Here is a 25,707-nt window from a genome sequence, read left to right on the forward strand (position 1 = left end):
AGAAGACAGTTTCTGAGAGGGTGAGTGATCAAGATAGGATTTGATTCCAGGCCCGCCAGACTCCAGAGCATGGCCCCTTAACCATTATTTTATAGTGCTCTCCTGCCTCCTATGATGGCATAATGGATTGTATCAGATGCATAATTGGTGGCTAAACCCCTGTAAGGGAGCTCTTAGTCTTATTCTCCACAGTAATACTTGAAGATGCAACAGCTGAATGAAGCTGAACTTCTCACTGTCTGGCAGAAGAGAAGTTGGAAGTTCCTCCCCTCTATTACTTCCACCTTGTGATGGATTTTGAGAATCCTTCAAGCCTAGTGGGCACTGAGAATTACCTGGTCCACAGGTGAATATTTATATAACCTTAATTTAAAAGCTAGTTAAGATTTGAGTGTGGAAAGGCTCATTTATTCAGCCAGTAAGCAATGTGATACTACATTAGAATAAAAACATAAGAATAAAATATAGGCACAAAAAGTAGAGAATATAGTGACTATCTCACATTTGAAAAATATGTTCTGGGTAAGAGTTCTGGGCAAGCTTTCAAGCCAAGGACTATCATAAAGGAGGAAGAGCATTTGGGTCCTTCTAAGGCATCTTAAATAGTTGTGTGATCTTGTAAGTCTTGGGGTTTGATTTCCTCAACCGTAACGAAAAAAAAGAAAAAGAAAAAAAAGCAAAACCAAAACCTTGATTTACAGAAAGTATATTTTTGAAGTAACTAGCAAAACAATTTTGGGGAGCCTAATCTTTAGTAAAGAGTGTTTTAAGTTTACTTTAACCAGTGGTAGTTTGTTGCATCTATTACACGGGCTGTTACAAACGGCACGTCATTCGACTTCCTTGACCATCTGAGATGGCTTGTGTTAAACAGTCACAAAGCCGGGCGGGAACACGCCGGCACCCTGCGGTGCGGCGTCAGCATCTACGGGGCACCCTGCGGTGGCGACTAAGAAAACAGTAGAGCTTTCTGAGTTTGCACTTCGTGTAGGCGCACAGCCAGCCCACCGCGCGTTAGACGAGCAAAGACCAGCGAAAACTGCTTTTGGCGTGAATTCATCACAAGGTTACCTTTGCCTGTGAAATAGTGTGGCAGCCGGCCCTCCTCCTTTACTAGGTTACACGTAGGCAAAGAAGAAAATAATGACAAAAACCAAAAAGCGGCCGGAAGCACATTGATTAAGGGCCAAACAGGCCGAGCGTCCGCCTCTGGCTTTTCCGGAAACGCAGAGGCTCACTTCTCGCGAGGGCACCAGGCCAAAATTTCAAAGGCGGGGGCGGGGGCGGTCTGTTCCGGAAGTTCTCTCCTGGATCAGCTTCCCTCCGCCGCGCCCCGCCCCCCGCGCGCGCCCTGGCGGAAGACGCCTGGCCGTCGGCTCTAGTGAAGTGCATCGCCGGAGCAGCGCCGGGAGCTGTAGTTTGCGTGGGCCCGGCGGCACGCTCACGCAGGCGCAGGCGGGCCGAGGGGGGAACTACACTTCCCAGGAGCCCTCGGGAGGGGGCGGGCCGGCGGCGGCGGCGGCGGCGGCTGTGGCGGCTCGTTCGTAAGTTCGGCGGCGGCGGCGGCGGCGGCGGCGGCGGGAGTATACTGAGGAGTTGGGGTTGCGTAGCGAGACTTCTCCGGGGCAGGACTGGGGAGCCGGCGTGTTCGCCGCCCTGCGTCAGGAGGGCAGCGGTGCGGAGGGACCTGCCGGGTCTCGGGGCGCGGCGGGCGTTGGGTAGCGGCGCCGGGCGGCCGTGGGCAGCTACCGTCAGTGTCGGGCCCGCGAGCTCGGTTTCGCGGCGGCCTCGCAGCTCCCGCCGCCCGTGGTCTCGGCCGCGCCCCGAGCTCCTGTGGAGGCGCGAGGAGCGCGTCGCTGCGTCTCCCTCCCGCAGGTGCGTCTTTGGGAGCTTTGCTGTGGGCTCGTGGTTTCGTGGTTGGTAACTCACCACCCAGACCAGCCCGGTGCTCTCCACGGCCCGAGGGTGGCTCCGAGTTAGTCGTTTGCCTCCACGTTCACCGCCTCACGATGCGGAGAATTTCTCTTTCCTCTTCACTCTGCTTTACGTAGTGCTCGTGGGAAGTTAGAGACTGTCGGTTTGTTTCCAGCAGGTTTAGTATCTGGAAAATCAAAGTCCACATGCTAATCCTTTCTAGGCATTTTGCTGCATATGCCGGGGCCTCAGAATAAGTGATAAGTAACAAGTTAAGGGGAAACAGTATTTTTACACTGCACGTTGACTTGTGAATATGCTTTTGGGATCATAGTAGTGAAATCGAAGGAAGCAGTGGAGGTTTCTTTTTGAGGTGGGGAAAGATGCAGACGTTCGAGTGCTGCATCACAGCGGTGTTTGCACTGGTCAGTCTAGTAGGACCTTTTCTAGTTTTTGATGTTAGAAAATGACCTTGGAGCTTGTCTTTTTCCTAAATTTGGATTTCAGAAGTTTCCTGCTGAGGTTATTTACTTGGTTTTTACTTGGTTGATTTTGATGAAGAGTTGTTGCCTTTTTAGGTAGGCTTTCAAGTCAAAAAGAATTAACTTGCTTAGAGCAGTTTTTAAAAATTATTCAGGAGTAACAGATATCCAGTAAAAGTGCCCTAATTAAAAAAAAATGCCCTAGTCTTAAGTGTACAGCCCAATTATATACACCGGTGTAAACACCACCCAGGTAAAGAAAAAGAACATCTTTGTAATCCTTGAAGGCGGAAGCCCCTTCCCTGTCAGCAGTACCAGCTTCCTAGATAACCATGATTCTGACTTCTGTACCTATGGATTTATCTTTCCAATTTTTGAACTTCGTATTAAATGGAAACATCCAATATTCATGTCAGACTTGGACTCAACATAACTCATCCATGTTGTTGCCTATAGCAGCATTGTTTTTTAATGCTCTAATAGCTGTGGTTCTCAAAGTGTGGTATCAGTGAGAAAATAAATCACACTGCCATTTTTATCTTTGGTTATTGAATGGTTTGTAAGCAATCCTTTTGTTCCTAGAAAAATCTTTAATTGGAGTTCACAGTACGATAAGCCCTTGTTGAAACTTCCAGAACTCAACTAGGGCACATTGGCAAAAACCAAAAACAAAAAAGTGTCATTAAGTTCGCTGTCTTCTCTCTCTTTGAACAGTTCTGTAAACTGGTGATTCATAGCACTTGCATATACATACTGAACAGTTTTAACAACTGTGTCTGTGATACTGTTCCAGGCTTATGCCTCAGAAACTAGAGCACAAGTATTTTCAGTGTGTGTCATATGGTGGAATGAAGCAGCAAAGGAAACATAGTCTCTTGTTTTAAAATTTTATTAACTCCAGATTTTGAGCTAGTAAAGTGACGTCAAGTTCTTCAGTTACTTTAGCCACATTTCAAGAGCTCAGTAGCCCATTAAGTGACTGCTGGCTACCATATTGGACAGCACAGGTCTATGCAGTTGAGTTTTTTGTCTTTATCTCTTATACCCTGCCCTGCACTTTGCCTTTGCCTGTTTACAATATATCTTGGATATATTCAGTACTTTCAAATCAGTACTTACTGAGTTTTCTTGTTATCCTTTGTAGTTGCATAATGTGAACACCATAATTAGCTGCTCCCTTGTTAGTGGACATTTAAGTTAATTTCAGTTTATTACAAATATTGTAAGCCACTGCCAATATAGCACAAAATGCCTAGATGTGAAATTGCCAAGTCAGTTTTTGTACATTTACATTTTGGATGGATATTGTCAAATTCTTCAAAAGGTTATACTTCACACTCCCAAGTAAATTTTATGGAAGAGTTCCTCTTTTTCACACTGGGTGTTAACAGTTTTTAGTCTTTCTCAGGTGTTTCAAGTGTTCTCAGGGAGGTGAGAGGAGAGGTTAAGAATAATAGATTTTGCTGGTGATGCACAGTGAGTGGTTTTGCACTGGGAGCTGGAGACAGAATAAGCGCATGCGTGGAGATTAGAGTATAAGAGATAAAGGGTGGCTGATGTAGTGGCTTAAATACTTAAAGAGATTAATCCTGGAAGATTTGAGGTAGATGGTAGTGATGGAACTGTGACAACTGGTGGTTGTCTGGAGGAGTGGAGCACTTGGTGAGGGGGCTTCCTGCAGATGGAGGTTACGAGGTCTGGGTGGCTGGGTCCGACTCTGAGTCTCGTAGCTGTACCACTTGCTCCTCCTCCACCAGACCCTTAATTTTGTCCTCAGACTGAGGCCTTCCTGTGCACCCTGTCTACATTTGTAATCTCCAGTCCCCACATGGCTTTTTTTTTTCTCTTTAACACTTACTAGTATTTAACATATTGTGTAATTCGCTTTTGTGTGTATTTTCCCCACAAGACCCTGACTTTGCCCAGTGCCTAAAGCAGTACTGGGCAGAGTAAGAACACAGTGAGTATTAGTTGAGTGAAATAAGAGCATGTCTTCTCTGATGTCCCGGTTAAGTTTATCTATCATACAGGGATAGAGCTGCAGTAGGAATTTGGTTATTTTAGAGTGTGATTCATACAGCATAGCTGTCCCATGTTATGAATCGATGTTTTTACTGTTGAACATCAAATGAACTCAAATAATACTTCATAATATGGAATTGTTTTCGACAATATAACCTTAGTTCTGATTTAACTTTAACTTAATTTTAGCAGATATTTATCAAGTTTTGCTTATGTGCCAGGGATGGATGGTGCTAGACAGTGGTGAATATACAGATGTCTTCAAGGAACTCACAGCTTGGTAGATTATGAACACAAAAGCAAAATACCACTAATAATGAGGTGAATGCTGAGATAGTGATGTCTGAGACTTCTAGGAATACAGATGAGGGACTACCTGGTGGGTGAGGCATTAGACGGGAGAAGAGAAAGTAAGGGGGCTCCAGGAGACAGTGCCCAGTAGCCATGGGGGTGGTGGTGACTTTTGTTCTGGAACTGGGGAGAACACGGGTTCTCCAGTTAGGCAAAGAAGCAATGTTGGACTGGGGTTGGAAGCATAAAAGTGGTTAAACTGGTGATATTTGATACTGATAGTGGTTTCTCATTTGGTAACGACATGGCTAAGAAGGTGCTTTAGCTTCCGTCGTTTTAGGTCAGCTGATGGAGCACTTGTATAAACTCGTCAGTAACTGAATGATTAAATTGGAAGGGAGCTTAGGTTTTGATTCCCTCAATTTGGGTATTTTTAAGATATTCCAGAAAAATATGTAACTTATTGCCTGATTGCTTTGCTAGTTAAAGTTTTTTGTATAAGAAGCATTCAGTAGATTTTTGTGCTGAGTTCATGTTGGGTAGAATAGCTTTTTTTTTTTTTTTAAGAATAGCTTTAACTAATACATTCTGTTGGGTGTCTTCTCTTCTTTACACAGGTATTGGAAATTAATAGCTCTTCTACCTTTCGCATTTTTTAAACACAGTAGTGTCATTGGACTAAAGTAAAATGTTCCTGATGCCAACCTCTTCAGAGTTAAACAGTGGGCAGAACTTCTTAACCCGGTGGATGACCAGTTCTTCTCGGGCTGGGGTCATATTAAATCGTGGATTTCCTGTTTTGGAAGCAGACGAAGAGAAGCAGGCAAATGTGAACATTTCTTCCAGCTTTCCTGTGAAAGCCACACATTTTCCAAACAGCTTCAGCTGTATAAGTGAAGAAGATTCACTTCATGAAGAACAGATATCGGAGTCTGACAGCCCTTATAAGTTACAATCAGATAAAACTGAAACACATAGAGTCTTTCCTTTAACTAAAGAGGAACCACAAATGGTGACATGTCAGGACGCCCCTGGACACTGGGAAGATAACAGAAATGGCTTTATCTCAGGTCTTACCAGTGAATTCAAAGAAGTTGCTTATAAAGACCCTCTTTTTAAAAAGCTCGAGCAGGTATAACAGGATTTGATGTGATACGTTTTTGTGTTATTGCAGGTTTCTCTTTATGATGAAAAGTCACCTGTTCCAGGTCTTTTTGTTTCTCCCCCTTTACTGTAAAATCCTCATAATACCATATTTTGCCTCTTATTTAATGTAAAACATAAAAACATGTTTAATATGTAAGATATAAATGTAACACTCAAGATAACAATGTCTTTAAGTTTCTACCTCATTTTGTAAAAATTAAGTTAGAAATGGTTGATCAGATATTAGGGAGGAAAAGCTGGTGATAAATGTGCTGATACCTATCCTACTTTAAGAATCAAAAGATTTTTGATTCTTTCTCTGTTTCTTAGTTGAAAGTTTAGAGATTTGGTGGCAGATTTAGTTACTTAGAGATCCATCTTTGAAACACTTTATTACAGAAGATACTAGAAGAAAGGTGGGAGGGATTAAGATAAATGTAAGGAGTGAAGGTTCATAAAGAAATACGAAGTTTAATAGAGTTCATTTTATGTTTAAAAAGCTGAAAGAAGTACAACAGAAGAAGCAGGAACAGCTGAAGAGGCAACAGTTAGAGCAACTACAGAGACTCATGGAGGAACAAGAGAAGCTGCTTACGATGGTGTCTGGGCAGAATACACTCCCAGGTATTTTTTGCTTACATGAGGCCTTGGGTTAGCGCAACTGTAGACAATACATACATTTCTTACCTTTACTTGTTTGATGGTTATTTCTACCATTTCTCTATCCTATGTTGCAAACTCCCAATTTCCTTAGGAGCCGGACAGACAACTGTGAAATGATGGTGGTGTAATTGGGACGGGGGGATCTGTGCCACTCTGGAGCATGTGTCCTGCTTGAAGGCATTCACATTTACTAATAAAATAAAACTTTAAAAAGACCCAGCAGAATAAAAGATCAAGAGCCGAATTTGGCCTGGGGCTGCTGGTTTACAGCCCCTGCCTGAGGAATGAAACTGCTCAGGGTGGTAAAGGTGAGTATGTGTTGAGCCATTCTGCTCAGCTGAGGAGCCAAAACAGAAGTACTTTCTGTGGTGGCCAAGGGCCGTTCTTCTGTAGTATGCTAGCCCGGTCAATGGAAAGCGTGATGTTCTTATTGGGGGAAAACTGCTTGAAATGTGATCTGGAGCAGTAGTTTGGAAAGTTTTTTGAGTATACTGCATAGTAACAAAAGCATTTTTAAATCATGGCTTATAATTTCAAAGAAATTTCATAAATCAGTTCTTACTGGTGTTCCTGGCAGGTAGCAAGGATATTTTCTATTTTGTTTATTCTATGTTATTAAAAAAAATGCCAGTCATGACCTGTTGCCTCTGATGAGAAAATGGATTTGTCCCATGGTTTGAAAAGCAGTGATCTGCTGCGATGTGTTTGCCTCTTGGTGTGGCCCTTTAAGAGATGCACTTCACTGGTTCAGGAAAGCACCTGTTCTGTTCAGAGGTTGCACTGGACATTGAGAATACGAAGAAGAGACGATATTGGCAAATGAGTGTGCAGAGTGTGGCTGGATGGTCCACCAGGAGTGGTGGGAATGGGGTGATGAGAAACGTAGCAAATGAAGAATGGCTTAGGGAATTCGGATGTTTATCTTAGAGAATATAGAGAGCATGGTGTGTATCTTGAAATAGTGAGTGGTTCAGGGTTCCTTTATGAAATACATAAGAAGAATAATCAGGATCACTGAAATAATAGCCTGTGATCGTTTTTAAGGTGGAAACAGCACTATGGCAGAGCAATGGGGAAGCAGATTTCAGAGTTACTCATATAAGAACTACTTCCATGGAGTTTTGGAGCATTTGCTTTTGGGCAGTTTTCATATTTTGATTTCAGGACCCTTTAACACTCTTAAATTATTGAGGACCCCAGAGAGCTTGTTTATATGGGATGTAGCTATTGACGTTTACTGTATTAGAAATTAAAACTTAGAAATTTAAAAACTAGTTCATTTAAAATAATAACCAATTATATGTTATCATAAATAACATTTTTTAATGAAAAACTTCTGTAAAAAATTAATGAGAAGAGTAGCATCATTTTATTGTTTTTGAAAATCTCTTAACTTCTGGCTTAAAGAACTCAGCTGATTCTCCTATCTGCTTTTTCATGCCATCTCTTCAGTTGTATTGTTTTGGTTGATGTATGTGAAAAAAATTCCAGCCTCACGTAGATATGTAATTGGAGAAAGGAGAGAGGAGTATTTTAATAGCCTTTTCAAATAATTATGATTATTTCTTTAATATTGCACCCAAACTCAGTAAGTAGTTATTTCTCAGTGGTTATGTTATTGGGACGAGGGCAATAAAAGTTACCTTGCTTCTTAGTCACCTAAAAAAAATGAATTTTTAACTTTAGACAGAGTGTGTGATATAAACAGAAGATTTTATTAGTGAAGTTAAAAGGCAGTAAAATATAGTACACCCCCGAGAATTGGGGTTGGGCCAACCCAAGAGGGGAAAAATGGCACCACTCCTTTGTTTTTCCTGTGTTTATATCCTGGCTTAGGGGACGTTTTTTTTGGTGATTGATTGATTGATTGACGGCTCACGTTCCTGTGCTCAGGTATGTCCATCTCTTTTACACATGCTCCATGGTGCACATGGAGAAACCTGTGGGTGGGGCTCAAACTGAAATGTTAATTACGTTATAATGAGCATTATGTCAAGTTAAGCTGGGTCCTTCTCTTTGCTGTGCAGCCACAGCGTTTGATCCTAGCTGGCATTTCCTCTGGCCCTCACTTAGAGAAAGGAAGTTTTTGGAGCCCCTTATCCTGAGCGCAGGTGTACTGCTATTTTCTGGGTTGCTCCCTTCCTCTTCCTCTCCCCTTGCCTGGTGCTCATTTCTATCTAACTGTCTAACAGTCATTCACAGTATGGAACCTGAAATCATGTTAGTGAGTTTTTTGTACTCTATCACATTAAAATATATTAGAATATCTTGGCATTTTGAATGGATTTTTCATCATGCACTGGTTATTTGGGAAATAATGGTTCACTGAGTTATATAGGTTTTTGAAATATTGACATACTTCATTATGTAATATTAAAAAATTATATCCATTAATTCTACTACAGATCTCATCATAAAAGTCTTGAAGTATTATAAAGCTGTCAAGCTCCTGGTGACGGACATGTTTTCCAACATTCTGATTTTTACTTGAAAGTTTAAATTTTATCACTGGTAACAGATAAATACTGTCAGTTGTTTTCCTTGAAGTGACTGGCTCACCTGTTTCATTTTTGAAAAAATGTCTTCCAAGGACTGAGGCTTAAGTTACCACAGTTTGTCATTCATTCTTTCAAGTAAAAATGATGTTCTTTGAAAGAAGTGGCTAGTTGAGCTTATAGCTCAAAAAATTTCACAGCCCATGTCTCGGCTTACAGCAGAAGTGATTTATGCATTATGCATACTTCCCATTTTGTCCTACAGAATGTTCAAAAGACATGTAGTCAATGGTTAAAATTTAATTAAAAAATTAATGTTGCTACTTTATCTAGGACATTCTTAAGTAAAAAAAAATATATATATATATATATTTTTTTTTTTTTTTTAAACTGTGAGTACTTGGTGGTGATGAACATAGTGGCTGCTAGCAGTCACTGCTGCTCTCCTAGCCTGCTTCTGAGTGGTGTCACCAGAAAGTTTCCATTTTGGTTTTGCACTATCAGTGCATATTTCAGCATAGAGAAATAGGCAAATAATGTGTTAGTATTACATGAAAATAGCTTTGAGCTGGTGGATGCCCTGAAAGAGTCTTGGAGACCTCCAGGGGTTTACAGACCACCCTTTGAGTACTGTTGCTTTGGGATTTGCTCTTTTGTCATAGTTGTCTTCATGCTGAAGTGGGATAACCATTAGTCAAAAATACTTACATGAGAGTATTGTTTCAAAGGAAGGGAGATTGAATGTGATACTCAGTGAGGAATTACCTTATTCCCAGTTTTATTTGTGGGCTGTGGTGAGGCAGATGGGTGTTTTAATGAAACACCTCTCATTGTGTCTTCAGTTCCAAGTTTAATTGAGACAGTCTGGGAGAACAGAGGGATAGTTAAGTAGCAGGATTTCAAGGGGCTGGTGCGGCAGGCAGGGTGGCTGGTGTTGCCATCTGTCCTCCAAGAATTGTCTTAGAGATAGATAGAAGGGGAATTTTCTCTCTGTTTATCGGGTTATTTCAAAAGCAGAGACTAAAGAAACAAAAGAGGCAAAAAAGTAATATGAAGTTTTAAGAACTATAGAAAAGTGCAAAACAGAAAAGCCACCCATAATTCCACCTCCTGTTTACCATGTTAATGGTAACCTAAAGGGAAGACTTTATTTTTAAGTTTGATTACTTTTTTGGTTGTTTTTATTGTTAAATTTATTTTTTTATTGAAGGATAGTTGGTTTACAATGTTGTGTTAATTTCTGGTATACAGCATAGTGATTCAGTTACACATATATATATTCCTTTTCATATTCTTTTTCATTATAGGCTATTACAGGATATTGAATGTAGTTCCCTGTGTTGTGCAATAGGACCTTTTTGTTTACCTATCTTATATATAGTATCTGCAAATCCCAAACTCCCAATTTATCCCTCCACTGCCCCCATTCTTTCTCCTGGTGGCTGTAAGTTTGTTTTCTGTGTCTGTGAGTCTGTTTTGTAAATAAGTTCATTTGTGTCCTTTTTTTAAACGATTCCACATATAAGTGATATCATATGGTATTTTCCTTTGACTGACTGAGTTCACTAAGTGTGACAATCTCCAGGTCCATCCATGTTGCTGTAAATGGCATTATTTCATTAAAAAAATTTTTTTTTGTTTTTTTTGGGGGAGGTAATTAGGCTTCCTTATGTATTTTTTAATTAATTTTTAATTTAATTTTATTTTTTAGTGCTCCTGGGGATTGAATCCAGGACCTTGTTCATGCTAAGAATGCACTCTACCACTGAGCTGTATGCTCCCCTCATTATTTCATTCTTTTTAATGGCTGAGTAGTATTCCATTGTATAAATATACCACAGCTTCTTTATCCAATCATCTGTTGATGGACATTTAGGTGCTTCCATGTCTTGGCTATTGTAAATAGTCCTCCTTTTGAACATTGGGGTGCATGTGTCTTCTCGAATTAGAGTTTCTTCCTGATGTATGCCCAGGAGTGGGATTGCTGAATCATATGGTAAGCGTGTTTTTAGTTTTTTAAGGAACCTCCATACTGTTTCCCATAATGGCTGCATGAGTTTACATTTCCACCAACAGTGCAGGAGGGTTCCCTTTTCTCCACACCTCCAGCATTTACTGTTTGTGGACTTTTTAATGATGGCCATTCTAGCTGGTGTGAGGTGATGCCTTATTGTAGTTTTGGAGAAATGCTTGTTTAGGTCTTCTGCCCATTTTTTGATTGGGTGGTTTTTTTAATTAAGTTATATGAGCTGTTTGTATATTCTGGAAATTAAGGCCTTGTCAGGCACATCGTTTGCAAATATTTTCTCCCATTCAGTGGACTGTCTTTGTTTTGTTTACAGTGGGGAGTTACCTTTATATGTTGTGAGAGCGGTTGTGCGTCCTTAGGGCACACTTCAGATTGTTGTAACTACATACAGTGGTGCTCTCCCCCTAACTGTGTTTGTTACAGGGCTGCAGAGACACCAGGCAGTGCTCATGGTGGAGCATGAATGGTGCCTTCCTGAGTTAGGCGTTGCTGCAGCCCTACTGTGTACAAACTGTCTGCACATGAATTGTGAAATAAATATACTCAATCAAAATTATGCGAAGGTCACTTTGGACTTCTAAAATTCCATTAAAATTTTTGTTAAAACATAGTTTCCTAATGAGGGGAAGAAATACTTGTATTACTTTGGAGAAAATTTTGTAGCAAGTAGAATAGAAAATGTTATAGGAAGTAGTTAGTTTTGTTGATTTTTCTAATTGCAAGGTTTGACTCCACTGCCTGATGACCAGAGCCAGAAGTACAGATCTCCAGGAAATTCAACCGCTGTGGAGAAAATCAGGCTCTTCCTACCTTCATGTATCTACCAGAATCAAACCCAAGAAAGAAAACACCCTTCCAACATTTTACCCGATAAACAAAACTTCTGTAAAACTACTCATCAGGATTTTGTCTTAACTTCAGAAAGTGGTGCTTCTTCCAATTTGTTTTATGAGGCACAATATCAAGAAGCACTTGTGAAAAAAAAGGATATGAAGGAAGAAAAGCATGACCATCCTGTAGGTGAGTTACTTACTTTTCTCTCCTCTGTAGTTAACTGACAGGGTTGTGTAGTTGTTCTACGATGAGTCCTTTCTGGTTTTTTTTCTGTCCCCTGAGGCCTTAATTGTGAGGTCCTACATGTTGCACAGCCACTGAGCCTAGATTGGACGTAGAACTGGACATAGAGTTTGGGACTTTCCAAGAGCAGATTGCAGGATGACTCGTGCTGACTTCAAACCTTGCGTGGTGGCGTGGGGTCTTCAAAAAGGGAGGCAGTGAGTTCTGCGTGTACTCTCTTTGAGAGCTTTGAAGGAGCTTGGGGTTGATTTACAGTGTGTGTGCCGGTGGTGGGCACATGATAGAAGATGTGAGACGGGAGCAGGAGGTTGGTGATGGGAGTTGTTACTTGTAAAAGAAATCCCCAGCCCAGACAGTCTTCACTGCACGTCTGTATTCCCAGCACCCAGCACGTTCCTGCCAGAGCCGGCACCCAGTGTCTGATGGTCTAAACCCATGGAGTTCTTGTGGCGTGTCTAGTATATTTTCTTCTGGTCTTTTTTTTTTTTTTTTTTTTTCCCTTAAAGTCCTGTTTCTGTGCTCACTCCCTGGCCCCTGCTCCTCCCCCCCATTTTGTAATCATAGAATATTGTATAATGAATTGTGTTCTTTTCCCACTCATGGGAAAATGGTATGTTATGTTCTGTGGTCTTTGTAACCGTAATTGTAATGGTTGTCATCATTATGCCAGTCATGGAGTATATCAGTATTTAATGTTCTTTGTGGTAGGACTGAGTCATTGCAGCATTTTTAATTTTAATTTAATTTTCGATTTTTACGGTGTTTTTATGAATATATTCTCTTGAGTAAGTTATAGAAAAACAATTGATATTACAGAAGATGTCTACACTTACTACTTAGGATTGGGCGCTGTTGTGGGTAATATCTTGTTCCTAATTTAGAGTAATTCCTTGGTATGGAAAGGTCAAATATCTTTTCCTTATTTTTTAAACAATACACTCCCTTAACCTTTTATTTTGGAAAATTTCAAACATCCAGAATAACTGAAAGACCACTGCAGTGATAACCAGTATACCCACCACCTAGATGCAACAGTTGATGTTTTGCCCTGTTTGTCTTTATATGCTTTTATACTTTTATACACACACACACACACACACACACACACACACACACACCTATGCCTAAGATTATATCTCTCTTTACAGCTGTGTATTATTTGCTGGGTGATTTCACTGCAAATAATATGCAGACATTGTATTATATCAAATATTTCAGCATACATCAAGCAAAAATTAGGACATTCTTCTATATAACCACAGTACTATTATTATGCCTAGGGACATTGACTATGCCAATGCATTTTAGAATTCTCTGTGATCCCAAAAATGCCTTTTAAAGGTGTTTTTCAAAAACAGCATCCAATCAAGTTTAACATTCAGTTATAACTCTTTAGTCTTTTTTAACTTAGCAAAGCCCACAGTATTTTTTTCCCCCAATGTTAACCTTTTGAAGAATGTTAGGTTTTAATTAGAGTTTTGAAGATTTTCTTTATCATATTAAAGAAACCTTTGGGAGTTCTCAAACCTTTGGCATACAATACTTTTCTTTTTCTTTTTTTAATTGAAGTATAGTTGGCTTACAATGTTGTGTTAGTTTCTGGTGCACAGCGTAGTCATTTAGTTCTATGTATACATATATATTCTTTTCCATTATGGTTTATTACAAGATATTGAATTTAGTTCCCTATGCTATACACTAGGACCTTGTTGTTTATCTACTTTAAGCATAGTAGTTTGTATCTGCTAGTCCCAAACTCCTAATTTATTCCTCCCCCACCACCTTTCCCACCCTGGTAACTAAGTTTGTTTTCTGTGTCTGAGAGTCTGTTTCTGTTTTGTAGATAAGTTCACTTGTTTTATTTTTTAGGTTCCACATATAAGTGATACCCTATGATGTTTGTCTTTCTCTGTCTGACTGACTTCATATAGTATGATAATCTCTGGGTCCATCCATGTTGCTACAAGTGGCATTTTATTTCATTCTTTTTTATGGCTGAGTAGTATTTCATTGTGTATATAAACCACAACTTCTTTATCCAGTCATCTGTTGATAGACATTTAGATGCTTCTGTGCCTAGGCTCTTATAAATAGTGCTGCTGAGAACATTGGGGTGTATGTATGTTTTCAAACTAGAGTTCCCTCCAAATATATGCCCAGGAGTGGGATTGCTGGATCATATGTTAAGTCTATTTTTAGTTTTTTAAGGGAACCTCCATACTGTCCTCCACAGTGGCTGCACCAGTTTACCTTCCCACCAACAGTATAGGAAGGTTCCCTTTTCTCCACACCCTCTCCAGCTTTTATTATTTGTAGACTTTTTAATAATGGCCATTCTAGCTGGTGTGAGATGATAACCTCATTGTAGTTTTGATTTGCATTCCTCTAATAATTGGTGATGTTGAGCATCTTTTCATGTGCTTGTTGGCCTTCTGTATGTCTTTTTTGGAGAAGTATTTATTTAGGTCTTCTGCCTGTTTTTTGATTGGGTTGTTTGGTTTTTTGCTATTGAGTTGTATGGGCTGTCTGTGTATTTTGGAAACTAAGCCTTTGTCGATCGCATTGTTTACAGATATTTTCTCCCGTTCTGTAGGTTGTCTTTTTGTTTTGAATGTCATTTCCTTTCCTTTGCTTCCCCAGTGAAGCCATCTGGTCCTGGACTTTTGTTTGCGGGGAGTTTTTTCCTTACGGATTCGATTTCACTTCTAGTGTTCAGTCTGTTCAAATTACTTATTTCTTCTTGATTCAGTTTTGGTGTGCTGTGTTTCTAGCAACTTGTCCATTTCTTCTGGGTTGTCCAGTGTGTTGGCATATAATTGTTCATAGTATTCTCTTACGGTTTATTGTATTTCTTTGGTATCAGTTGTTATTTCTTCTCTTTCATTTCTTAGTTTATTTGGGTCCCCTGTCTTCTCTTCATGGTGAGACTGGCCAGAGGTTTGTTGATTTTGTTTACCCTTTCAAAGAACCAGCTCTTGATTTTATTGTTTTTTTTTTTTTTTCTGTTTTTTTACGTCTTGATTTTATTTCCTTTCTGATCTTTATTATTTCCTTTCTTCTGACTTTAGGCTTTTGTTTCTTCTCTTTTTCCTAAGTCTTCTAGTGGTATGTTAGGTTGTTTATTTGAGAATTTTCTTGTTTTTGGAGGAAGGCCTGTATCACTATGAACTGCTCTCCAAGGGCTGCTTTTGCTGCATCCCATAGATATTTGTGTGATTGTCATTTGTCTCAAGGTATTTTTAAATTTCCCCTTTGATTTCATCATTGCCCCATTGGTTTTTAGTAGCATGTTGTTTGGTCTCCATGTAATCATTTTTTTCTCATTTTTCTTACTGTGGTTGATTTCTAGTTTCATGTTGTTGTGGTCAGAAAAGATGGCGTACATTACTTTTAACTAATTTTTTTTTAGCATAGTAATTTGTAAAATTCTCAAGTTTTAAAACTTTAATCTGCTTTTTTTGAACTAAATTGTTCCTAATTTTTATCCTAGGAGAAAGTATTTTACCATATTTGGAGAAAATGATGGAACAGGTTCAGGAAGGTGGTGATATGAACTTGAAAAAAATTGATGATTCCCCAGAAGTGGTTAATATTGAAGAAAGGTATCATCCATGTTGAAAGGAATTTAATATAATAGTCATTATTATTGGCATTGTCTTTATTTGAAAGATCCATGGTTTTCTTGTTTTTGCTTGAATTTGCTTTTAAGTATAGGGTTGAAGATATAACTTACTTTGTATTGTCAGCAACAGAAAGAGATTGGGGAGATATATCAGTTAAAGTAGCTTTGACATTGTATTGGGAGAATTGAGCAAAGTTTCTTTACCTTAGGAAAATACCTGGATAAAACTTTCTTCTCAAATAGGTAAATTCTATTTTGGAGAGGAGAAAAACAAATCATATATTGTAGTGTCACATATGGTATCACTTACAAATAATGAGTAAGTGTGGTTACAGAATTTAAAAATTTTATGTCAGAGACAAAATGTCAGTAATGAGGTTGCTCATTGTTTTCTTAAATATTCAAATATTTCAGTGTATGTTATGGAATGGCGAATGACTTTTTTGATTTACTTTGTTTGTATTATTAAGGATCATAAAGAATGTGTATTTAATGAACTAATTTTGAAATTTTTAAAAAGATACTGAATATGTTGCTTTAGAAGTTAATCTAAGAGCAGCAGACAGACTTCAGAGGGGCTTCTTCAAGTCACGTGCAGAGTTTTGTGTATTTCTGTATTTGGGGAGGTGGAGTGGGATTGTAGCTTTTATTAGATTCTCCAGTGGCATCTGTGACTTTGAAAAAGGAAAGTTCTCAGTTGAGGCTGTCTGTATCAGGCACACTAAGTGTACAGTATTCACATCACGATTTGCATGTTAAATAACTTTATTTTTATGACTAGGCCTATTAAAGCTGCCATTAGAGAAAGGAAACAGACTTTTGAAGACTACTTAGAAGAACAAATTCGGCTGGAAGAACAAGAACTGAAACAAAAGCAGCTAAGGGTTAGCATCTCAGCTATTCGATTAAATTATCTAAGGCTTTAGAGATTTCTTTGTAATTTGCTTTAATAATAACTTTGCAATTGCTTGGATATACCAGAATTAATCCAAATATTGTTCTTTTATTTTAGGAAGCAGAAGGATCCTTGCTCATCAAAGTAAAACCGAAACAGCCATTCTTAAAACGAGGAGAAGGTTTAGCTAGGTTTACTAATGCTAAATCTAAGATTCGGAAAGGGAGAGAAGGTGAACTAGTGACCACTCAGAGTGCTTCAGAGGATCCACCTGTATGTAAATTAGATAGACAGCAAATCCAGCGGAAAACTGCTCCTATAAACAAAGAACTGTGTGCAGAGAACCTTCCTGTTAAAAAGAGTAAAGCTGGAACCAAGAGTGGTTCTGTCACACTCCATCAGAAGCCAAAAGTGCTTAAGAGTAACAACAGGAAAAGTCTCTCTCCATCAGGACTGAAAATCCCAGCAGGGAAGAAGTGTGATGGGCACCCTAGGGACCAGATCAGTTTAGAAAAGAAAGTAGAATCTAATAATAAAGAAAATGTACCTGAACGTACAAAGCCTCGTGACATGAGCTGCAAAATCCGGAATAAGACACAAGATAAAGACAGACTTCCTCTTTCGACAGGGCTGGTCAGCTCCTTGGCTTCTAGGAGCCCGATGGGTGAGACCTTGAAAGAGTCAGAATCATCTCTTGACATTTCTCTTCAGAAAAAGTTAGAGACTTGGGAACGGGAAAAGGAAAAGGAAAATTTGGAATTAGATGAATTTTTGTTTTTAGAACAAGCTGCTGATGAAATATCATTTTCCAGTAATTCCTCATTTGTACTGAAGATCTTAGAGAGGGACCAGCAGATCTGCAGAGGTCACCGGCTGTCTTCGACGCCTGTCAAAGCTGTGCAGCAAGAGAAGACAGCCCCACCAGATCCCACTGGTCAGGGTCACCAAAGTGAGGATCCAGACCGAGCTGAGTGTGAAGGTAAGGGTGGGTGTGAGGTGGCACCCGGGCAGCTCGGTTTTGTGTCCTCACCTGATGGAACGCGGGAGCGATCCCGCACTGTCGGTAGGCGAGCGTTCCAGATGAGCACCTGTGACAGTCAGACTGGGTGGAATGCAGGCGATGATGAGGGTGTTGCGAACAGTGATGGGAGCACTGACTCTGAGAAACAACTTGATGTCACTGTAAAACCAATACCGGAGGGTCAAGAAGGGAGTTTCAGCAGCAGAGAAGATAGTCCCCAAGTCTGTGATGATAAGGGACCTTTTCGGGACACCAGGACTCAAGAAGATAAAAGGAGAGACGTTGATTTAGATCTGTCTGATAAAGAGTACAGTAGTGATGAGTCTGTCATAATAGAAAGCTTGAGAAATAAAATTTCTGATTCCTCAAGAAGACACTCATCTGTGAGTAAAATTGACTTTGATGATGAAAGAACTTGGACCGACCTTGAAGAGAATTCATTTAAACATGATGTTATTCTTGGGAATGAAGCCATTTATGGGACTCCCCAGACAGCCTGCCCCAATAAGAGTGAAACGTGTGTCCTGGACAAAACGATGAAAAGGAAGGTTGCACTGGTCAAGAAGGGAGAAGACGTGGGCAGGTCCAGTAGGGGCACAAGCCCTCCTCCTGCTTCAGATCTGATGGTGAAGTTCTTCCCTTCTTTGAAACCAAAATCGAAATCGGATCCACGCTTGGGAAATGAACCCAGGTTAAACATAAGTCAAGACCAACCACATGGTAAGTCAGAGCATTGTGAAATATGTAATGCAATATTATAAGTTTAATGTTTTATCAGTGTGTTTTCAGAATGCTTATTAAAATCCTAACCTTGTTGCTCAGTGGAAGTCTTAGTAGGTGATTTGTTCAGTTTTGATTTGTGAGTCTAAATAATGTAATAGTCAGTAGTATGAGAGATTTGAAACAGTTGTGATTTCAGATTTTTCAAGTTTTTGCCTTTGTCTTATTCTCAGGGTTTTAAAATTAATACATTATAAAGTGAGATGACATTTAAGTTTCTTTTATAACCAGGGAATACCTGGTTTATGGTTTGGGTTACTGTAGAGTGAACCTCTGTGTGTGCATACTTTTTAAAATTAGCTTTTTTCCTACCTCATGCATTAATCTGCTAAATATGACTAAGAAAATGTACAGTAAGCTCCAGGTTTCCTTCTTTTTCCAGACCTGGGCTGCTAGTCCACTTCCTGGAGTCATCACCTTTTCCATTTCATTTGTGTCCAGTAAAAGACTCCATGCATATGTGTGAACATGTATATGATCCTCCTTTATACACAAGTGGAAACATGCCTTTTATATACTGTTCTGCGCCTTGCTTATAATACATTTTGAAGATTGTTCTAATACACATACATTTGTCTCGTTCTATTTAATGGCTGTATAGTTGATGTGATGTGACTTTTTAAACTTATATTGAAAAAGACTTTTCCATTATATCATGTTGTATTATAAACTCTGAATGTTTAGCAAAGCATAGGTGCTTTATAATATGTTATAACTTAAGCTATTACAAAAATACTCTGATTTTAAAAATAGTATTTTTTCCAGGGAGTTTGGAACCTTAAAAAGTATAGAAGCAAAAATGTTTATAGCTAAGCTATGCAAAGGTAACTGTGATTTCCATCTGGGGATATTTCTTTCCAGTCATTTTTCCTGTGTATTTTTAATGTGGTAGAGACATACAACTTGCCTCATCCTGCTTGACCAGGTGTAATATCCTTTGGCTATATCATTAAAACCCTTTGTGTACTTTAAAAATAGTTGCAGAGAATTATATTAATGTAGCATAATTTTATTCATTTATTTGTTTAATATTGGACACTTAAATTATTTTTCACTATTAGAAATAACACTGCAATACATATCGTATACAAAAATAAATGATTTTATAAGTTTATTCTTTAATTAGGGTTTTAAAAATGGGTCAGAGGGTACATACATGTTGTTTACTCTTGTGACATAAATCAGAGCTTTTCTCCAAAAGGGTAGTTGAAAGACGAATGCGTTGGCTATTCTTTTAAATAGCAAATTTAATTCGGAAGAAGGTCATAATTAGTTGGGGGAAACTTTAACTTTGGTGTTGATTCGTGCTTTAGATCTCTTGTGAATACTTATGTTCTTAAGCTATTTATGTATATTGGTTTAAAAAATTTACTTGAATGATTTCTTTTTATATATAATGTTAATTTGTCATCAGATTGATACTCTTTTGAGGTAGAATAATTTGATTCTTTCTTAAATTTAGACTGTTTCATCTGGAAAGTTAGGCCATTAAAATTTTTTTCTCTTTGTTTTTAGAAGCATTGTTTCTAATGCACTTCAACAGTACAGGAGTTTACCAGGTTTTTGGCTCTTATAATAGCTAGCTATTGTTTTGCTGCTGAAAGCTTTTTGTGAAGTTCGGTATTTGTGGCTTATAGGTGACAGTGCTCGATCTCAAGTTTTGAGAGAGAAAGTTATTGAATTGGAAACAGAAATAGAAAAATTTAAAGCTGAGAACACATCTTTAGCTAAACTTCGCATTGGACGAGAAAATGCCTTGGAAAAACTCAGGTAAGTTTGCGTCTATAAATGGGGAAAAATGTACAGTGATTCAGCTTTATCTTTAAGATTATATCTAAACTATTTGAAACAATTCTTATTAATCTAGCAAAATAAATGAGAAGGATGTGAAAAATATACCACATAAGAATTTTTGATTAAATGACCCATTGTGGTCAAAGATGTGTTAGAAGAGGAATTCTCTTAGTGATGAGGTCCTAAGCTGAAATTTGAAAAGCAGTTTGGCGCTATGAATTCAGGTGCTCCCTTGACAGTGTTAGCTTCCCAGGGTGCTTGTAACAATACATGCACACTGGGAGGCCTGAAACGGCAGGAATGTATTTTCTTACAGTGCTGGAAGTCTGAGGTCCAGGTGTCAGCTGAGCCGTGCTTTCTCCCTGTCTAATAGTGGTTTCTGGAAATCCTTGGCATCCCTTGGCTTGCAGCTGGACATTTGGGTTGTTTTACCTTTGGTTACTATGAATAATGCTGCTGTTAACATTGCTGTACAAATATCTGTTCAATTTCTGCTTTTAATTCTTCTGGGTATTTACCCAGGGGTGAAATTGCTTGATCATAATGGTAATTCTATATTTAATTTTTTGAGAACCCACCATACTGTTTTCCACTGTACCAGTTTACATCACGTTAATTGATTCGCATGTGTTGAACCGACTTTGCATCCCAGGGATGAATCCCACCTGGTTATGGTGTTTAGTGCTTTTAATACACTGTTGAACTTGGTTTCCTTGTATTTTTTTGAGAATTTTTACGTCTGTGTTCATCAGGGATACTTGCCTGTAGTTTTCTTGTGTCTTTGTCAGAGTGGTAACTAGGCTCACAGGGAGAGTTTGGAAGTATTCCTTCTTTTTGTGAGAGGGTGGAGGGAAGAGTTTAAGGAGAGTTGGTATTAATTCTTCTTTGAATTTTTGGTGGAATTTACCTGTGAAGCCGTCTGGTCCTGGGCTTTTCTCTTTTGGGAGATTTTTGATGACTGATTCAGTCTCCTTGTTTGTTATTGGACCATTCAGGCTTTCTGTTTCGCTCAGGTTCAGTTTTGGTAGGTTGTATGTTTCTAGGAATTCATCCCTTTCTTCTGGATTATCAGGTGCTTTGGAATGTGACTGTTCATACGTGTTCCTTTTTATTTCTGAGGCATCTCTTGTCTTTCATTTATGATTTTATTTATTTGAGTCTTCTCTCTCTTTTCAGTCGTGAGGGTTTGTTGATTTTTTTTCACTTCCTGAGACTCCTGTAATGTGTGTAATGATTCATTTGATAGTGTCCCATAAGTCCTGTAGGCTTCCTTCAGTCTTTTTCATTCTTTTTCCTTTTTCCCTCTGATGGGTAACTTCACATCACCCGTCTTCAAGGTAACAGATTCTTTCTTCTTGAGTCTGTTGTTGAAGCTCCCTTGTTTCATTCCTTTGTATTCTTCAGCTCCAGAATTTCTGTTTGGTTCTTTCTTTCTTTCTTTCTTTCTTTCTTTCTTTCTTTCTTTCTTTCTTTCTTTCTTTCTTTCTTTCTTTCTTTCTTTCTTTCCTTTCTTTCTTTCTTTCTTTCTTTCTTTCTTTCTTTCTTTCTTTCTTTTCTTTCTTTTCTTTCTTTCTTTTCTTTCTTTCTTTTCTTTCTTTCTTTCTTTTCTTTCTTTTCTTTCTTTTCTTTCTTTTCTTTCTTTCTTTCTCTTTGTTGAACTTCTTTGTTTCTTGTATTTTTCTGAGTTTGTTGAGTTGTTTATCTGGGCTCTCTTGTAGCTTTCTGAGCTTCCTTAAAACAATTATTTTGAATTTTTTGTCAGGCTGTCAGGTGGTTTGTAGATCCCTATTTCTTTGGGGTTGGTTACTGGAGCTTTATTAGTACCCTTTGGTGGTATCATGTTTGCCTAATTCGTTATGATCCGTGCAGTCTTGCATTTGAAGGAGCAAACACCTCTTCCCGTCTTTAAGACTGGTTTCGGCAAGTGAAGACCTTCTTACGCAGATCCCTGGACTAGTGATGGGTCTGCCTCCAGGATCGTGGTCCAGTGGGGTCCACAGTGGGGCTCACAGTTGCTAGGCTTGTTACGGGGTTTGCAGGCAGCTGTTCCTGCCAGATCCCCTGTAGGACAGGACTGCTCCTTGGACCATGGTCAGGCAGGCTAGAGCTAGGTCAAGGGACTGTTTCCTGGTCTGTTGTTGAGTCTGTAGACAGGGGGTCTGTTTTCAGGGGTGAGGGTGGGTGTGGCTCCTGTGGGCCCCTAGGCAGGTGGGATTGCCTCGGTCATAGGGCTGTGTCAGGATCTGTGGTTGGGACTGAGGTGTGTGGGTCTGTTACTAGGGGCGTGGATGGCCATGGCTCCCTCCTCCTGGGTCCTTGGCAGGGGGCTGTTTTCAGTCTGCAGTCAGGAGCACATGTGGTGAGCCTGCCTTTTCAGAGTGGCTGCCCTTGATCTCGGGCTTCACCAGGGCTTCTCAGCTTCCTGCCTGGACCCTAGGGCTCCCACAGAAGCACTTTCGTGTGTGGAGGACTGCCGCGTTGTTTGTGTGGGAGGGTGTGAGCCAGGGACCACTCACTGCACAGCCTTGCTGGTGCCCTCGCCCGGTGCTCTTTGCACAGCATCCGAGTGAACCTGGCTTATGCCAGCTCCTCTGATCAGCATTCTCCAAAACTAATGCCAGAGTCCTCACAGTGGTCTGTAAGACCCTAATTAGCACCCCCCTTGAAGTTTTCTCCTGCTGGTCTGTCTCTTGCTTACTCTGTTTTAGCCACGCTGGCCTCGTGGCTCTTCTTTGAACACGTCAGACGTAGCCCTGCTTCAGGGCTTTTGCACTTGGTGTTCCCTCTGCCTGAACTGTCTTGTCCAGGTATCTTCACAGCTGTTCTCTCACTTCCCTCAGGTTTTACTTCAAACGCTGTCTCAGCAGCATGACTCCATCCATAATTTCCTCCTTCTACCCTCATATTTCCTAACTTCCTTGATTATTCTCCTTGACATTTCCAGTGATCCATAGATTTTTCTTGTTTTTTGTCATCTTTTGCTCCCACTGGAACGTAAGCAGCTTTATAGGAGTAAGAATGTGTATTTTTCTGACTGATTTCTCCAGTGCTTGACTGATAGTAGGTAACTCAGTGACTGCCTGTTGAGAAATGCTTTACTGAGGTAACTGACTCTTGTTTCAGTCCTGTGGATCGAAGATGGAAAACTAGCTCCTCAACTGCAGGCTGTCACTCGTGCCCCATTTTGGTACCACAGGTGGATTATGACATTGAGATACTCTCCGTAGATGATAACATGGTTTGGTCATTTTAGGAAAGAAATTGCTGACTTTGAACAACAGAGAGCAAAAGAATTGGCTCGAATAGAGGAATTTAAAAAGGAGGAAATGAGGAAGTTACAAAAGGAGCGCAAAGTTTTTGAAAAGTATTCTACAGTCGCAAGAACTTTCCCAGATAAAAAGGAACGGGAGGAGATACAGGTATGTCAGTCCTTCACGTTGTACTCATGTAAGTTAGTAAAGATGACAGTCTTGTAAGAATCTTAGAATTATTTGATGTGTCAAAGAGAAATTGGGTATCAATTTATTAATCATCCATTGAGTCAACAAATAATCTGAGACATCCGGAATATCTTTTGTAGTCTGACTTTTAAAGAGTAAAGTGTGTAAGTTCTTACTAAAGGCATCCTCAAAAAAGACTGTGGTAATGACATGGATTAATTAACAAGCCAAGAGTTGGAAATTCAGGAGTTGGAACTGTGTTAATTTGTTTCCCCCACTATACATCAAGTTCTGCTAGTTCTGTTTATAATAATTTAAGGCTTGGATGCCTCCTCTCTGTGCTGTCTTTTTGGAGCACCTGCCGGATCTGTGTTCCCGTGTCCGCATCAGTGGACTCACCGGCTGCCTGGCTTCTGGTCCCACCCTTGTCCCGTGCGTGGTTTCTGTCCCCGTGTCTGGGCCCTGCTCTATCTCCAGTTGCGGCCTGTAGTCCCCCGGATCTACTTTCCTCTTCCCTCCCCTGGCATCGCCAGCTGGCTGGCCTCTCTCTTTTCCTCCTGGTGTGTTTGCTGGCACTGCTGGGGGTGCCCCTCCCTGGACGACCGGCTCTCCACCTCCTCTGGCCGGTCACTGAGGCCACCTTACCTTCCCCGTTCACGCCTCCTGCCCAGCAGCTCGGTGTCCCTCCTCCCAGCTCTGCCCCATCACCTTCTGGCGTAGTCCCACCATGGTCTTCATTTTGTTCTTTGTTCAAGGACACACAACAGTGCCTGATAGACAGCTGACGCCTTGTAAACATTGCTTTTGAATTCTTGTTAACTTTGTTGAAGAATAGTTGCAATATATAATTGTGTATATTTGCAGTACACAGTGTGATTATTTGATACACGTATACATTATGGAATAATTACTAAGACCAAGATAATGAACGCATCCATCACCGTACGCGGTGAACTGTGTGTCTGTGTGTGTGTGCGCGTGTGGTGAGAATGCTTAAGGTCCACTCGCAACTTTCAAATGTACGATTCTTTGTAAATACAGCCGCCCTGCTGCACAGGCTCCGCAGAACTTGCTCTCACAACTGGAAGTTTGTCTCTCTCTCCCTAGCCCCTGCTCTGTTTCTGTGAAATCAGCCTTTTCACTCTTGGTTCTACATGTTAGTGATATGATACAGTATTGGTCTGTCTCTGGCTTTTTGCCTTTGAATTCTTAACTCATCTAGACTTGTATGTTACTGTTCTCGTAGTAAGAAGCTTATTTCCCTGCATGATGATAATGCCTGCCAGTTAGAAAGTACTCCACGGTTTTACAAACGGGGAGGCAGATGTTCAGGGACCTTGTAACGACCTTGTTTCAGATGCTTTCAAGGCACAGAACTGGGGTCTGAGCCTTGATCTCACCCACATCCAGAGTCTGTGCCCTGTGATCCTGGCCTCTCCCTCCGTTGCCTGTGCTGTGCGGTTGACTGTTGTGCAGCTCTGGAGGGAACGGGTGGGTGTTGGGTCTTGTGCGGGGCCCCTGCTGCCTTCGGTCTCACGGCTCAGTGGGTTCTGGTGGGGGAGTGCTGTCTTGCTTCTGTCTGAACTTCCCCAGCTCTCGGTCACGCCCCATACCTTGCACCTGGCTGCATGCAGAGGCCGACTTCTGTTTGTAGGGTTGCCAGAGGCTTCCAGACACTTCCAGGAGTTCCCTCACTTACGTTGTGCAGTCCATCGGGAGCAGCTCGTCTCTTAGACCTGGCTCTTCTCTTGAGTCCAGATAGACCCGTTCAGGCCAGGAGTTCTGACCTGCAGTCTTGTACTCTCCTCACCTCTGCTCTTCCTGTGTTAGCGTGGATCCCTCTTGGTGTGCTCTCCACCAGACAACCCCATTTCCCTTTCCTCCTGTTTCAGTTGGTGTCACAGTTCAGACCTTTATCCCTCGTGGCAGTGTCCCTGCACTGACTCCGGAGTGGCGTCTGCCCCTCCTCCTCCTGATTTCTGGCGTTAATTTTGTTGATACGAGGTGAGGCTCAAACCTGAATCGTGTTCCTTTTC

At 40.4% G+C, this 25,707-nt stretch overlaps 1 protein-coding gene across 4 annotated transcripts in view; it reads left to right on the forward strand.

The window, feature by feature from the left end:
- The first annotated feature begins 1,515 nt into the window (after window positions 1–1,515).
- The window catches only part of CENPJ (centromere protein J), a 32,957-nt gene continuing 8,765 nt past the window's right edge, over window positions 1,516–25,707 (forward strand). For 2 of the 4 annotated variants that reach the window (XM_031465668.2, XM_064493304.1), the window contains exons 1-9: window positions 1,566–1,875; window positions 5,327–5,841; window positions 6,356–6,479; window positions 11,766–12,062; window positions 15,610–15,721; window positions 16,523–16,625; window positions 16,754–18,377; window positions 20,075–20,207; window positions 23,485–23,650. In XM_031465668.2, coding sequence (XP_031321528.1) covers window positions 5,398–5,841; window positions 6,356–6,479; window positions 11,766–12,062; window positions 15,610–15,721; window positions 16,523–16,625; window positions 16,754–18,377; window positions 20,075–20,207; window positions 23,485–23,650 — 3,003 coding nt within the window. In that variant the 5' untranslated portion in view covers window positions 1,566–1,875; window positions 5,327–5,397. Of the gene's footprint in view, window positions 1,545–1,565; window positions 1,876–5,326; window positions 5,842–6,355; window positions 6,480–10,272; window positions 11,010–11,765; window positions 12,063–15,609; window positions 15,722–16,522; window positions 16,626–16,753; window positions 18,378–20,074; window positions 20,208–23,484; window positions 23,651–25,707 lie in introns of those variants that run through there. The other 2 variants (XM_031465666.2, XM_064493305.1) reach the window with 2 other exon arrangements.

Source organism: Camelus dromedarius, chromosome 13, assembly GCF_036321535.1.
Source record: "Camelus dromedarius isolate mCamDro1 chromosome 13, mCamDro1.pat, whole genome shotgun sequence".
Taxonomy (NCBI): domain Eukaryota; kingdom Metazoa; phylum Chordata; class Mammalia; order Artiodactyla; family Camelidae; genus Camelus; species Camelus dromedarius.